Below are 14,192 nucleotides of genomic sequence, written 5' to 3'. Positions count from 1 at the left end.
TATGTGATTAGGGTAAGGTTCAGATAACCTTGGGTGGTTTAAGGTTTCCTAGTGAGTAATCTGGACAAGGGGGATTTAAGATACTGCAGACAGAGTGTGAGAATAACTCTCTCTTCATGACTTAAGAAGACTGGCTCCTTATTTACAATTGGGATAAGATAAATGGTTGAATACCTAGAGAAGTTCTACAAAAAGTTACACAAAAAGTTTACTTAAATTTAAGTTAAAAGTTAGTTAAAATGAAAAGTTAAGTTTTCGTTCTGCTGCTAAACCATGCTCCTCTGCATGTTGAACCTTCAGTTTCCTCTAGATTTCTAGCACCTGAAAGAAAACAAAACTGCAGCCAGGTAGGCCTCCCCTAATCTTACTCATTTACAGAGAATTTCCCCTTTGAGTCACCGTAGCATTGGCTGGTTACTCACACCACAGATCCCTCAGGATTGGCTGGGACTGCAAATAAAATACTGTTTGACTGTAATCAAGTTGATAAGCTAGAACATAAACACATCTAGGTTCTTGTTCTTAGAATACAGCATGAAGCATTTGCTTTCTTCTTTCTTCCTAACATTTTCATGCGAGATCCAGAAAGGACTCATTGTCTCTGGCCATTCGAAGAAAGTAAGAAAAGGTATTTAAAGAGAGAGAGAGAGAGAGAGAGAGAGAAAAGCTAAAATGGGTTTGCTGGGTTCTAAAAATCCCCAAACCAAACAAGCCCAAATTCTTCTTTTGGGACTTGACTCAGCTGGGAAGTCTACTCTCCTTTATAAATTAAAGCTTGCTAAGGATATTACCACCATTCCTACAATAGGTTTCAATGTGGAGATGATCGAGTTGGAAAGGAGTCTTTCACTCACAGTCTGGGATGTTGGAGGACAGGAAAAAATGAGAACTGTTTGGGGCTGTTACTGTGAGAACACCGATGGGTTGGTGTATGTTGTGGACAGCACAGACAAACAGCGACTGGAAGAGTCTCAGAGACAGTTTGAGCACATTTTGAAGAATGAACACATTAAAAATGTGCCTGTTGTTCTATTAGCCAACAAACAAGACATGCCTGGAGCTCTGACTGCTGAGGACATCACCAGAATGTTCAAAGTGAAGAAGCTTTGCAGTGACCGGAACTGGTATGTGCAACCCTGCTGTGCCCTCACAGGGGACGGGCTGGCCCAGGGGTTCAGGAAATTAACTGGATTTGTGAAGAGCCACATGAAATCAAGAGGAGACACTTTGGCATTCTTCAAGCAGAACTGAGACTGTGAAAAATCCAGGTCTCAACAGAGACACTGATGAAGTTGAAAGGGTAATTGTTTTTCTATGCCAAATGAGGAAATAAAATTATTGGGATGACAAACTTTTCCTGAGATGTTATTTCATTTACATTTAGTTAAACAACTTAGAATGATATCTAGAAAATATTTATTTTTCAGCCAGAAACTTTAGCAAACTGTGGCAATGCTCACTGGGAATGAAAATGTATAATGTTCTACAAATTTTTATCACATTGGATGACTTTGAATATAGTAGTCACATTTGGGACCAAATAAATTACTGCATTATTAATTGTATATGACTACTAGAACAAAGTTTTAGTAAGCTGTCTGCTAATAGAGTCAGAATTCTTCCAGATTGTTTCCAGCTGTAACAGGTATTGAATTTCCACCATGCTCCTACGTAATAGCTGGGTGGTGTAAAAAATGAACTTCAAATTATGGAGTGGAAAAAGTGTAATGTTAACAGCTTGTGAATTTGTGTCCCCTAAATAAAGCTTTCTTATTTCCTAAATAAAGCTTTTCTTCTGGATTCCTGCCAGTTTTTTTGAAATCTATTGCTGGGAACTTGCTCCAGTGAATCTTAAACAATGAACTTCAGGCTGCTAATTGCTCAGAGGCTGTGTTCTGCCATAGGGAGCAGAGTGTATAAACTTAAAGGTCTGGTGATCGGGGTAGCACCTTGGAGTTTAGGGGCTCAAGACTCAGCTCTAGGCTACAGCCCTGAGTCTCACTTCCTTGAAATTCAGTTTAACAGCCATTGCTTGGAAACATATGTGCAGCTCATTGTACTGATCAAACAGGAACCAGACCTAGACTTTGCTCTCAGAGACCTACAATTTACAGCAGGAAACAACATAAAACTAGCAGCTAGAGTAGGGCAATAAGTGCTATGTGCGATTGCGGGAGACACTCTTTTTAACCAGGGAAACAAGAAATGCTTACTGCAGGAGATGGTATTTTAGAGGGTCCCTCACTCCCATTGACCCTACAAAGGTAAAGATTAGTCACTGGAAGTTCCCATCACTAGGAAACTTTCCAGAGGCATTGGGCGGGAGGGCAGGTGAGTGGGCAAACGAGCTGGAGAATGGAATGGAAGTCCCCTGAGAAGCTCAGAACTCCCAGGGAGGCCCTGGTACAAACAGACAACACTTTCCTCCTACCCCACTTCCAACAATGCTCATTTGGGGCTGGAAGCAGAGCTCAAGCATCCATAGCAGCCCCTAGAACTCCAAATCTTAAGGTCACAGAGGAAAAAAGGGGGTAAAATAAACCAAGGATGCCAACCTTGGATTCCTCTTATGATTTTCTTCTCTCGTCTTAGCTATTTGTTTAGCAAAGATCCGAGCACTACCTTCTGTGCTACGTGGTAGAGATTCAAATAATAAACTAGACACACACGTAATAATAGTTACTGTGGGATGAGTACTTGTGGGTGCCAGGCACTGTGTGCTAAGCACTTTCATACATCTTCCCATTTAATGTTCACAACTGCCCAAAGAGAAACAGGCATTATCTAAATTTTAAAGATGAGTGTACTGAGTCTAAACAAGATTACACAACAACCACCACAAAAAAACTACTTGGTATTTAACTGAGGAGTAGCAACAGAGCCAAGATTCAAATTCAGGTGTGTCTCACTCCAGGGTCTGTGCTGTTAGGTGTTCTGACATTGTTTTACAAATAAGGTATAGTCTCTGTCTTCAGTGAACTTACCACATGCAATTAAGAATAAATCAGGCCAACATACATTACTTCTATAATAAAAATGTTCTTAGAAAAAATTAACTAGGCAGAATAAATTAAGTTCAATAACAGAGATATAAAAAACATGGAAGATTGGCAAAAAGTTTCATGATTTCAGGGAGATCTCAGGGGGGTGGCAATGTTAAATGCTTCGTAGTAGAACTTTTCCTGTTTTGGAACATAATTAAAATCTCAAATATGTATCTTCCTTTACAATTTCTCCGTGTGTGTTTTTATGGAATCTTCTTAGTAACCTTAAATTGGAAGTCACCAACTTATTTCTACAAAAAATGCCCTCTGGTGCTTGTGTATCTTGGTAATCTGAATTAAGTCGAGCCCTTTATGGCCCAGTCTTGGCATGATGTAAAAGTTGAAGAAAACAGCCTGTTAAAATACTGAAAGGAACCCAGATCTTCACTTTAGAAAGCCCCTGGGTGTATGTGTTGGGTGTGGTGGGCAAATGCATTCTTCATGTAGAGAAAAACTTATAAAGTAGCCTTTTCCTGTCATTTCAACATCTCCCCCCATATAGCAGCTATTCCTTAAAATCTCTGTTAATATTCTCCCCAAAACGTGTACCCTCCTCATGCTTTCCTCCTTTCTTCCCTGGGATCCAGGGATTCAGTCTATTTTCCTCCATCGGTCACTTTCTTTCTTTCTTTTTTTTTTTTTTTTTTGAGACAAGGTCTCACTCCGTCGCCCAAGCTGGAGTACAGTGGCGCAAGCTCAGCTCACTGCAACATCCACCTCCCAGGTTCAAGCAATTCTCTTGCCTCAGCCTCCCAAGTAGCTGGGACTACAGGTGCACACCACCATGCCAGGCTAATTTTTGTATTTTTCAGTAGAGACAGAGTTTCACCATGTTGGCCTAGCCAGGCTGGTCTCAAAGCTTTCTTTTTGAGTTAATTTTATCAGTCTTTATTTGGCAATTCCCTCCTGCTCTCTGCAGTATGATCTTGTCTGCCGTCCAACACACACACATGCACATGCATGCACATCCATACACCTGTGCACTCTTCACCCTGGTCTACTAATAAAGCCCGAGACTGAGGGACGGGAAAAAAACTAGGTGGACAGTAGCAAAATATTTCTTGACAGATGAGAGAAAGAGGCTTGATATTTATTATTGTCATACATTTTATTTCATTTTTATTTTGTGCATTCCTTCCAGGTGTTTATCTTTATATTTTTATTTTATTTTGTGTATTCTTTAAAATGAATTTTATCATGTATATTTGAGGTTTATGTTATGATGTTTTAGGACACATATAGATACTAAAATGATTACTATAGTAAAGCAAATTACCATACCTATCATCTCACATTGTGACTTTCTTGTATGTGACAAGAGTGACTAAAATCTATTCATTAATATTTAACAAAAATCCTAAATGCCATGTAATTTTGCTCTATCATTTGTCTGTAACTAGGTAAAACTTAACTTATCAAAATAGCATGCTGCCATGGATTTAATAGCAACAAAAGCATAACACTTCTGAAATATTCCTTGCCTAAAGAGTTAAAGAATGAATCTTAAATCTTTGAGATAAAGGTAAATATCAGTTAAATTTCCTGAAAAGTGAATATCAGATAAATATTTCTATCTGATTTTCTAAGCATTGTAAATGACAAAAATCTCAACAGGGCATAAGAATAAATAATGGCGAATAAATAAAACACCCACAGTGACTGATGTGTGTGTGTGTGTGTGTGTAATATATATATATATATATATATATATATATATATATTTTTTTTTTTTTTTTTTTTTTTTTTTTTTTTTTTTTTTAAGGCAGAGTCTCACTCTGTCTCACCCTGTCTCACCCAGGCTGGAGTGCAGTGATGCGATCTTGGCTCACTGCAGCCTCCACCTGCTGGGTTCAAGCGATTCTCCTGTCTTAGCCTCCTGAGTAGCTAGGACTACAGGCGTGTGCCACCACACCTGGGTAATTTTGTATTTTTGGTAGAGACGGGGTTTTCACCATGTCAGCCAGGTTGGTCTCAAACTCCTGACCTCAGGTAATCTGACCTCCTCGGCCTCCCAAAGTACTGAAATTACAGGCATGAGCCGCTGTGCCCAGCCGTGACTGACATATATTAAGTTAATTTGTCAGTTTAAAAAGCCGAACATGCCTATGTTCTGATAATGAACAAACTGGGTTTTACCAAACTAAGGAAGACCAGGTATGGAAAGAGCCCTGCAGTTCTAGCTCCCAGTAGGTGGTACTGAGAGGCAGTCTTGGAGGCCAACTGAATTCCTGCAGTGTGTTGACCATGTGGAGGAACTAACCTAAAAAGAGCAACCCTCCGCTGTGTTCTGCTTTGCAAACCTTGAGTTGGCCGACTCTCGTTTGCATGAGCTCTCTCACGACAGAGATAGAGACAGAGACACAGAAGGACAGCCAGAAATAGAGAGAACTCCTTTGGCAGTGCCAATGAGTATTTTAACATAATAACATAATTTAATAATGTCACAGAGGTTCCAGTCCACCAGATTTTTAGCACAGTTGAATTACTTTAAGCATAAGATACCACACTTTACCTTGAAAGTACTACACAAATAGAAAAGATGGTTATTAGATGACTTAACCATGTAAGTAGCATTTTCACAAATATTATCTCATTTCGTTCTCACCAAATCTTATGAGGGAGGCATAGCAAATATCAACCCAATTTTAAGGATATGAGGAAACTAATTAAGCAGTTACCAAAAAAAAAAAAAAAAAAAAAAAAAAAAAAAAACCCACACACACATAGGCTGGGCGCAGTGGCTCACGTCTGTAATCCCAGCACTTTGGGAGGCTGAGGCAGGCGGATCACGAGGTCAAGAGATTGAGACCATCCTGGCCAACATGGTGAAACCCCATCTTTACTAAAAATACAAAAAATTAGCTGGGTGAGGTGGCACACGCCTGTAGTCCCAGCTACTTGGGAGGCTGAGGCAGGAGAATCACTTGAAACTGGGAGGCAGAGGTTGCAGTGAGCCGAGATTGCGCCACTGAACTCCAACCTGGGTGACAGGGAGAGACTCCATCTCAAAAAAAAAAAAAGAAAAGAAAAGAAAAGAAAGAGAATGTACATGAGTAAATTAGAGGTAGGGAATGGCAGGGAGTGTAAGGCTCATTTACATAAGGATTCTGAAAACAACCCTCTACACTTTTGGTTGGAGACCTACAACATTGAAGACCTGAGGAAGGTGTATTCTAAGTTGGAGAATAGCAATTTTAAGAGCTGTGAGGCAGTAACGAGCTGGGAGTGACAGAAGGGCATTGAGGCCAGTATGAACGGGTAGGGAGATGGGTGGGAGAAATAGAAAGTGGGCATCAGCTAGGGAAAGAAGTGAATGGAGAGGTTTAAAGCAGGTGTATGATATAATCAGATGTTCACTGTTACAAGACCTTCTTGGCAGAATTCTGTGTGGAGAATGCAGCCATCCAGGTGAGAATTGGTGGTGGCCTCATGGTAGTGGGATTGAGAAGTGGTCAGAAGGGAGAGGTATTTTGAAGGGTAAACTGACAGGATTCATTGGTGGATGTAGGATCCAAGGGGGAAAGGAAGATATCTTTTAGATTTTTGACCCAAGAAACACTGTATCCTGTAGACCCATTTGGTTTCTAGAAACAAAGAGATTTAATGGTAAAACCTATATGTGCCACATTATAGCTAAATTCATTGTATCATAATATTTATGTATGTGTGTTTGTTTGTTTGAGATGGAGTCTCGGAGTCTCGCTCTGTCACCAGTGTCTCCTGCTACACATGCACACACACACACACACACACACTTGCAATCATCTTGACACTTTATACTTAAGCACTTTATCATGTATCTACTTAGAATCACCCTTCTCCTATGTAACCATATTTGGGCTTCTTTTCTCTTCCTGTTTCTCTCTCTTTCTCTTTCTACCCGCCCCCCTCACCACCACCTTCTGCTACACATGTACCCACACGCGCACGCACACACACACACAGTTGCAATCATCCTGACACTTCACACTTAAATACTTTATTGTGTATCTCCTTAAAATAGCCCTTCTTCTATATAACCACAGTGCCATTAATTTACACATAAAACTTCAAGCGTTAATTCAATATTATCAAACAGTCTATAAGCAAATTCCCCCAGGATACCCGATACCATCTACAGAACTTGTTTGATCCAGAATCTATTGCATTTGGCCATGGCACTTTTAATTTAGAATATTTTCCCCACCTTTTCCTAGTTTTTCATGTCCTAGAAATTTTTAAGGAGTTCAAGCCAGACAATTTATGTCCCACAGTCTGGATTTGTCTGTTTCTTCATGATTGGATTCAGGTTAAACATTTTTGGCAAGAATATTCTACAGATACTATTGCACTTCCCACCGTATCCACTAGGGAGTACATAGTGTCAGTTTGTCCTCTTATTGGTGACACTAACTTTATTACTAGCTTTTCCCATGATAAAAATATAATTGTTTTCCTCTGTGTTAATAAGTGGCTTGATATGTATTTGAAAGGATAAATATGATCTTTTGAGAGCTTATGAATATCCCATTCCCCAAAAGCCTTTCACTTGATGGTTTTGGCTTCCATTAATGATCTTTACCTGAATCAGTTATTGCATTGGGAACTACAAAATGGTGATTTTCCTCCTAAATCTCTAATTCCTTGACATTTGCTAGCTGGCATTCCTCTATAAATACGAGCTTTATCACCCGTATCCATCCTTTCTCTCTCTCTCTTTCTCATCGCTATGGACTCACAGGCACTTTGTAATTTCAAAGTTTTATAATTCAGTGCTATTTAAACTCAGGTCCATGGATCAGCAAAATCAGCATTGCCTGTGAGCTGCTTAGAAATGTAAATTCCTGCTCCCTCCCTCTCCACCACCCCAGACTAACTAATCAGAATCTTGGTTGGGGGCAAGGGGTGTCCAGGAATTTGTGTTGTGACCAACACTGTTATACAGTCCTCCCTCAGTATCCATGGAGAATTGGTTCCAAGACCTCCCCAAGATACCAAAATCTGAGGATACTTAAGTCCTTGATATAAATGGCATAGTATTTGCATATAACCAACCCACATCCTCCCATACACTTTAAATCATTTTAGATTACTTATAATACAATGTAAATGCTATGTAAATAGTTGTTATACTGTATTGTTTAAAGAATAATGACAAGAAAAGGGGTCTGTATATGCTCAGAACAGACACAATTTGATATGTATTTGAAATGATAAATATGATCTTTTGAGAGCTTATGAATATCCTATTCACCAAAAGCCTTTCACTTAATGGTTTTGGCCTCCACTGATGATGAGCTTTAAATATGAGCTTTAAAGTTTTATAATTCAGTGCTATTTAAACTCAGGTCCATGGATCAGGACCAGGCTGGAGTACAGTGGCGCAATCTTGGCTCACTGCAGCCTCTGCCTCCCGGGTTCACACCATTGTCCTGTCTCAGCCTCCCAAGTAGCTGGGACTACAGGCGCCCATCACCACGCCCGGCTAATTTTTTGTATTTTTAGTAGAGACGGGGTTTCACCATGTTAGCCAGGATGGTCTCGATCTCCTGTCCTCGTGATCCACCCACCTCGGCCTCCCAAAGTGCTAGGATTACAGGCTTGAGCCACTGCGCCTGGCCAACAACCTGATTCTTACATATCGCTCCTCAAGTTATACATAAGGTATAATATAATACAACCTTGTACTTCTAAGTCAGATTGGACTTTCTTTCACTTTAAAGCATTTTTTCACACGAGTTTAATGTACGTATTTTAGTTGCCAATGAATGAGGAACATAAGAGACCGTGGTGACGACACCAGCTTCTGTTTAATGGGATAACCCCCAGTAGCCTCATAGTTTTATTTCTGCTCTTGCTTTAATAATGTATTTTACATGTATTCTAAAGTTTAATATAACATAAAAACGCACAGATCCCCATTTGTAAAAATGCATGTATAGAATATATAAAATACATAAAATATCTAGGTAGTTGTATATAAGTGACTAGAATTCTGTACAGTTCTCAATATTTTCCGAAGTTTCTACAGTGAACATGTGTTACTTTTATATTCAGTGATAACACACTTTATTTTTAAAGGAGCTGTTTAATTTTCATAGCGTATATAAACCATGAGTTGACAATGCATGTATGGCCTTAGAACCGTCATTTCAAATGCATTAATCTAAAGTATTAAGAAGTCCTTTTAAAGACCAGAAGTATTGTAATGTATAGACACATGGGGGCACTGTAACCAAGTATTAATAATCAAAGAAAAACAAATCCAATAACCAAAACAGTTAACGTATTGAAAATTCACTGTAGTCCAGGTTCTGTTCTTAGCATTTATATGTATTATCTCATTTAATCCTCACATTAAATCCGGGGAATACCCTTATTATCCCCATTAGTACAGTGATCTGAGACTCAAAGCTATGCAGCCACCTAAAATTGTAAAAAGCATTTACTGTGGCCTTTTATACATAATCAAGCTTTCACTATCAGTTGTTTGGTGAGAACTCTATACCGTACTTCTGTGCAAAAGTTTAATTCTCTCTTAAGTCATGGCCTGCTTCATACTATTAAATGCTTTCTCGGCTGGGTGCAGTGGCTCATGTATGTAATCTCAGCACTTTGGGAGGCTGAGGCGGACGGATCACTTGAGGTCAGGAGTTCGAGACCAGCCTGGCCAATACGGTGAAACCCCATCTCTACCAAAAATACAAAAATTAGCCGGGCATGGTGGTGTGCGCCTGTAGTCCCAGCTACTCAGGAGGCTGAGTCAGGAGAATCGCTTGAACTCGGGAGGTGGAGGTTGCAGTGAGCCGAGATTGCGCCACTGTAATCCAGCTTGGGCAACAAGAGCGAAACTCCATCTAAGAAAGAAAGGAAGGAAGGAAGGAAGGAAGGAAGGAAGGAAGGAAGGAAGGAAGGAAGGAAGAAAGGGAAACCGAAAACTAAAAAAACCCAAATATTCTCTCTGTTGCTCTCTTCAGAGTCTAAGGACAGCTAGGGAGCAGAGAATCTATATTTAATAAAATTTGGTTTCTTCATCAGCAATATATCATAAAATTACAGAAAGTTAGAAAAAATGGATAAATATAACTATTAGCATTTTGCTGCATTTTCTTGCAGTCTTAATTCTTCTTCAATGTGTATATAATTCAATGTATCATTTAAAATTGTATTTATGTTTTAACAGGTAAACAAAAATTGTATATATTTATGATGTACAATGTGACGTTTCAAAATATCTATACAGTTTGGGATGGCTCAATTAATATATGCATTACCTCACATACTTATTTTTCTATGGTGAGAACACAAAATCTACTCTGTTAGTGATGTTCAGTTATACAATACATTGTTATCAACTATAATCACCATGTTATAAAATAGATCTCTTGAACTCATTCCTCCTGAGTAAAATTTTGTATCTTTTGACTGATATCTACCTGCACCAAGCCTGGTAATCACCATTCTACTCTCTGATTTTATTGAGTTCAACCTTTTAAGATTCCACATTTACGTGAGATCATGTAGTATTTGTCTCAATATATCATTTTTGATAATTTGGTAATTCAAGATTTTTCTTTTATCATCACATTCACATATTATATACCTTTACCATGTTATATATCTTTTAGAACCATCAATTTTCAGTGTTACCTCATTTCCAATGTAGTAGACATATCATATTAAATGTTAGGTAGTTGCACACAATTGTAAGTTTTTAACCATTTCTCTACCATTAGTTTTTTACATTGCAGTCAATTTTTCATGTTGTAAATAATTCAGCAAAAGCATTTTCATGCATGTACTGCCACCCCCATATTTATTACTTCATTCACTGATGAATCTGGGCAAAGTACATTGAAAAGTTTCTGGAAAGGGTTCAACATTCTAGGTGCTATTAAAAGCATTTGTGATTAGTGGAGGTTAAAATGTCAACATTAACAGGAGTTTGGAAGAAGTCAATTCCAACCCTCATGGATGACTTTGAGGGAGTTCAAGACTTCAGTGGAGGGGGTCACTGCAGATGTGATGGAAATAGCAAGATAACTACAATTAGAAGTGGAGTCTGAAGATGTGACTGCATTTCTGCAATCTCATGATCCAAGTTTAGCAAATAAGGAGTTGTCTTTTATACATGAGCAAAGAAAGTGGTTTCTTGAGACAGAATCTATTGAGATTTCCTTCTTGAGAGAGAAGGAAAAGAGAGCTCTGGAGTTCCTCAGAGTGGCAACTACATGCTATATCTGAAAGTAAGAGAGTGGGATGGGTAGGGGTGGGTCACATCTACTCAAACACCTCACTGCTCAGGCATCAGGAAGCATAATCCCATTATGTGCTGGGAAAGGGTAAAATTGGAAATATTTGGTGAACTAAATTATTATTAAAGATAAATATATATGTATTAATTTAACTAAGGAAGCAATTTGAGTAAGTTAGAGGTCATTTGAGGAGGCCTTATCTAAGGGAAATAGAGACTAGGGAAGGAACAGGAGACGGAGTGAGGGACTAATTGGGTGTGCCAGGCATGAAAGAGCAGAATGATAGCAGATTTTCAGTCCAGATGATTATAGGAAGGGTGATGTCAATGAGAAGATAAGGTGAGTGGTGCTTGTCAGCATGCAGCTGAGACACCTACATTTGACCTTACCTTTTGCTTGATAAGATCTACTATCTTCGCTTCAGGCCTTTTGCTCAGTATACTCTGCTTCTCCTTTGTGTTGAGTTACTGGAGATCCAGCTAGAAATCAGAATTGGTCCCTGCTCTGGGTGGATGGACAGATGCCATGGGTAAGGAACATACGCAGGAATTTTAGGGATATGTAAAGTGCTTTGTGTACATTACCTAATTTTTTAAATTATAATTTATGTTCTAGGGTTCATGTGCACAACATGCAGGTTTGTTACACATGTCCGTCAATGACAGACTGGATTAAGAAAATGTGACACACATACACCATGGAATACTATGCAGTCATAAAAAGGATGAGTTCATGTCCTTTGTAGGGACATGGATGCAGCTGGAATACATTACTTGATTTAAACTTCAAAATATCTCATGAGTAAAATACAATTATGTTCCTTTTAAAGAAGAAGAATTATTAGACTATCTAGAATCCAGCTCTGCTACGTAATCTTGTGCCAGTTAGTTCACCCCTCTGAACCTTCAGTCTCTCCATTTTAAAAGGTGAATACTCCCTACACTGATGGTCATAGGGACTATGGTGTTGCGAAAGGGCCAGAGAGTGCACCTGCACACTGCCCTGACGTCCTCTCACCCTGCCAGGGCCTATGATCGAGAGAAAGGGGAGAGGGTCACCTAGCCCCACCCCTGGCCCTTGCAGTGAGATGATGTCATGCCCCTCAGTCTCCACACACTTGGGGCTGCCCTTGAGCTGTAGCCTACAGAGCAATGATTAGACCCTACTCCTGGCCCACACAGTGCACTGCCATCATGCCCTACCGGCTGCTGCTGCATGCTGATGCTGACATCACCCTGTGGGTGTTCTCACCCCCCGAGGACCCACAATCTCATTTGCTAGAGGGAGAGGCAGGTGCCAAGAGCAGTGGGGCTTGTGTGGAGTCGATGTGACATCAGCCTCAGTGACCAATAGCTCTGGACAACTTACAGGGCCATATCTGAACCTTGACCTTGGGGGTACCTTGTCTGATGATTGCACTGAGATTGCACGCAATAGGGATTGGTTATTTCTACAGAGCAATGTAGAGGCTGCCTCTCTGGAGGGGTAATGGAAGAACAACTTGACCTCCAATCTAAACTTTTAAAAAGTTGTATACATGTGTTGTCTCTACTCATTTCCCATTTACTCCTCAACCCATTCCAACTGTTAAAGATTATTTCTAAAAGGTAAAATCAGAAATCTATGCAAATATACAAACATAAAGTGAACATGTGCCAATTAACTCATTAATTAATAAAGGAACCAGTTGTCAATCTAAAATAAACAGCAGAGAGACCGACTCTCCAAAACAGTTAATTCAGGAATAGCAAGAAATTACAATTTGGGATGCAGGTTCTGTGTCAGGCCATAGGTGCATCCAAAGAGGTTTGGGTAAGAGCAGGCTTTTAAAAGAAAAAAGAATTACAGGCAACATGCTTTGAAACAAAGACCATTGGTTACAGGGGCTTGTTGCAGGAGTTGGCATTAGCTTATTGGTAGAGACAGCCATTGTTAGGCAAGTGTCCTTACGCAAGTGGCTTCTCTGGAATACTGCGATTTTGAGGAATTTCTTGCAATAATTCGTACTACAAACTTAGATGCCTGAGGGCTTCTTCTCCATAGCCTCCTGGCTCCATTTCATTAGATTTGAGGTAAGTGACTTCATTTTGACACTGATAACTTCACACAGTAAGACATTATAACTGTCTCAAAGAACCTTAAGAAGTACATAAATAGACAGTAGTATCCTGGAATGAATTTCTTTCCCCATCCTCTCTCTCATCCAGTGGATGAAAAAGATCTTTTGACTCATCTTCCAAATTGGATTAATCTTTTCTCCAGCTTCACAAACACCATCTTACTCTGAGCGAAATTATCTGTGGATCCGACTATTGCCTTCCAGTTGGCCTCACCTTCTGCCCCCCAAATCTGTTTGCTAGAGTTTCCAAAGTGATCTTTTTTAAAAAAAAGAAGAAAAAGAACAACAATAAACTAGATCATGTTACTTCCCTTTGTAAAATCTTCCAAGGGCTTCTTTGCTTGGAGATTTAAATCCATACTCTTTGTGCTTGCTTACAAGGAAATATGTGATCTATCTGTGCCTCTTCTCGAATATCATGTACCAGTCTGCCTTCCCACAGTGCTCTAGGGCCTTCTGCTTAGAATGCTCTTCCTCCTGAATTTTCCACTGTCACCTCCTTTTCATTTTTAGATTTCAGCTTGAATATTGCCTTCTCAGGCCTTTCCAGACCCTGCATTCTAAACTGGCCACTCAATCATTCTTATTTAAAATGCTAAATATCAATCACTTTGATACAAAATTTGTGTATCATCCCTCTCTCCACCCCCAATAAAAATGAAAGTGCATAAGTTCAGCAAGAAAAGCTCTGATTTACACTGTTCACCAATGTCTTCTCAGCTAATAGGACACTTAATTGAGTTCAGCATGTTATCTTTTCATGCGTTGGGGTTTATCACTTAAATTAAGAAGTTA

At 39.4% G+C, this 14,192-nt stretch overlaps 1 protein-coding gene across 1 annotated transcript; it reads left to right on the top strand.

The window, feature by feature from the left end:
• The first annotated feature begins 490 nt into the window (after positions 1-490).
• Positions 491-1,782, top strand: ARL14 (ADP ribosylation factor like GTPase 14). Its single transcript, XM_010366717.2, has one exon. It carries the CDS (start codon positions 673-675, stop codon positions 1,249-1,251), a length of 579 nt encoding a protein of 192 aa, XP_010365019.2. The 5' UTR covers positions 491-672; the 3' UTR covers positions 1,252-1,782.
• Positions 1,783-14,192: the final 12,410 nt, after the last annotated feature.

This window comes from Rhinopithecus roxellana, chromosome 1, assembly GCF_007565055.1.
Source record: "Rhinopithecus roxellana isolate Shanxi Qingling chromosome 1, ASM756505v1, whole genome shotgun sequence".
NCBI classification, from domain to species: domain Eukaryota; kingdom Metazoa; phylum Chordata; class Mammalia; order Primates; family Cercopithecidae; genus Rhinopithecus; species Rhinopithecus roxellana.
Note: the sequence above shows the minus strand (reverse complement) of the source record. Positions and strands in the feature narration are given on the sequence as shown.

Coding starts and splice junctions, on each gene's coding strand:
- ARL14 (XM_010366717.2), top strand. CDS start 673: ATGGGTTTGCTGGGTTCTAAAAATCCCCAAACCAAACAAGCCCAAATT.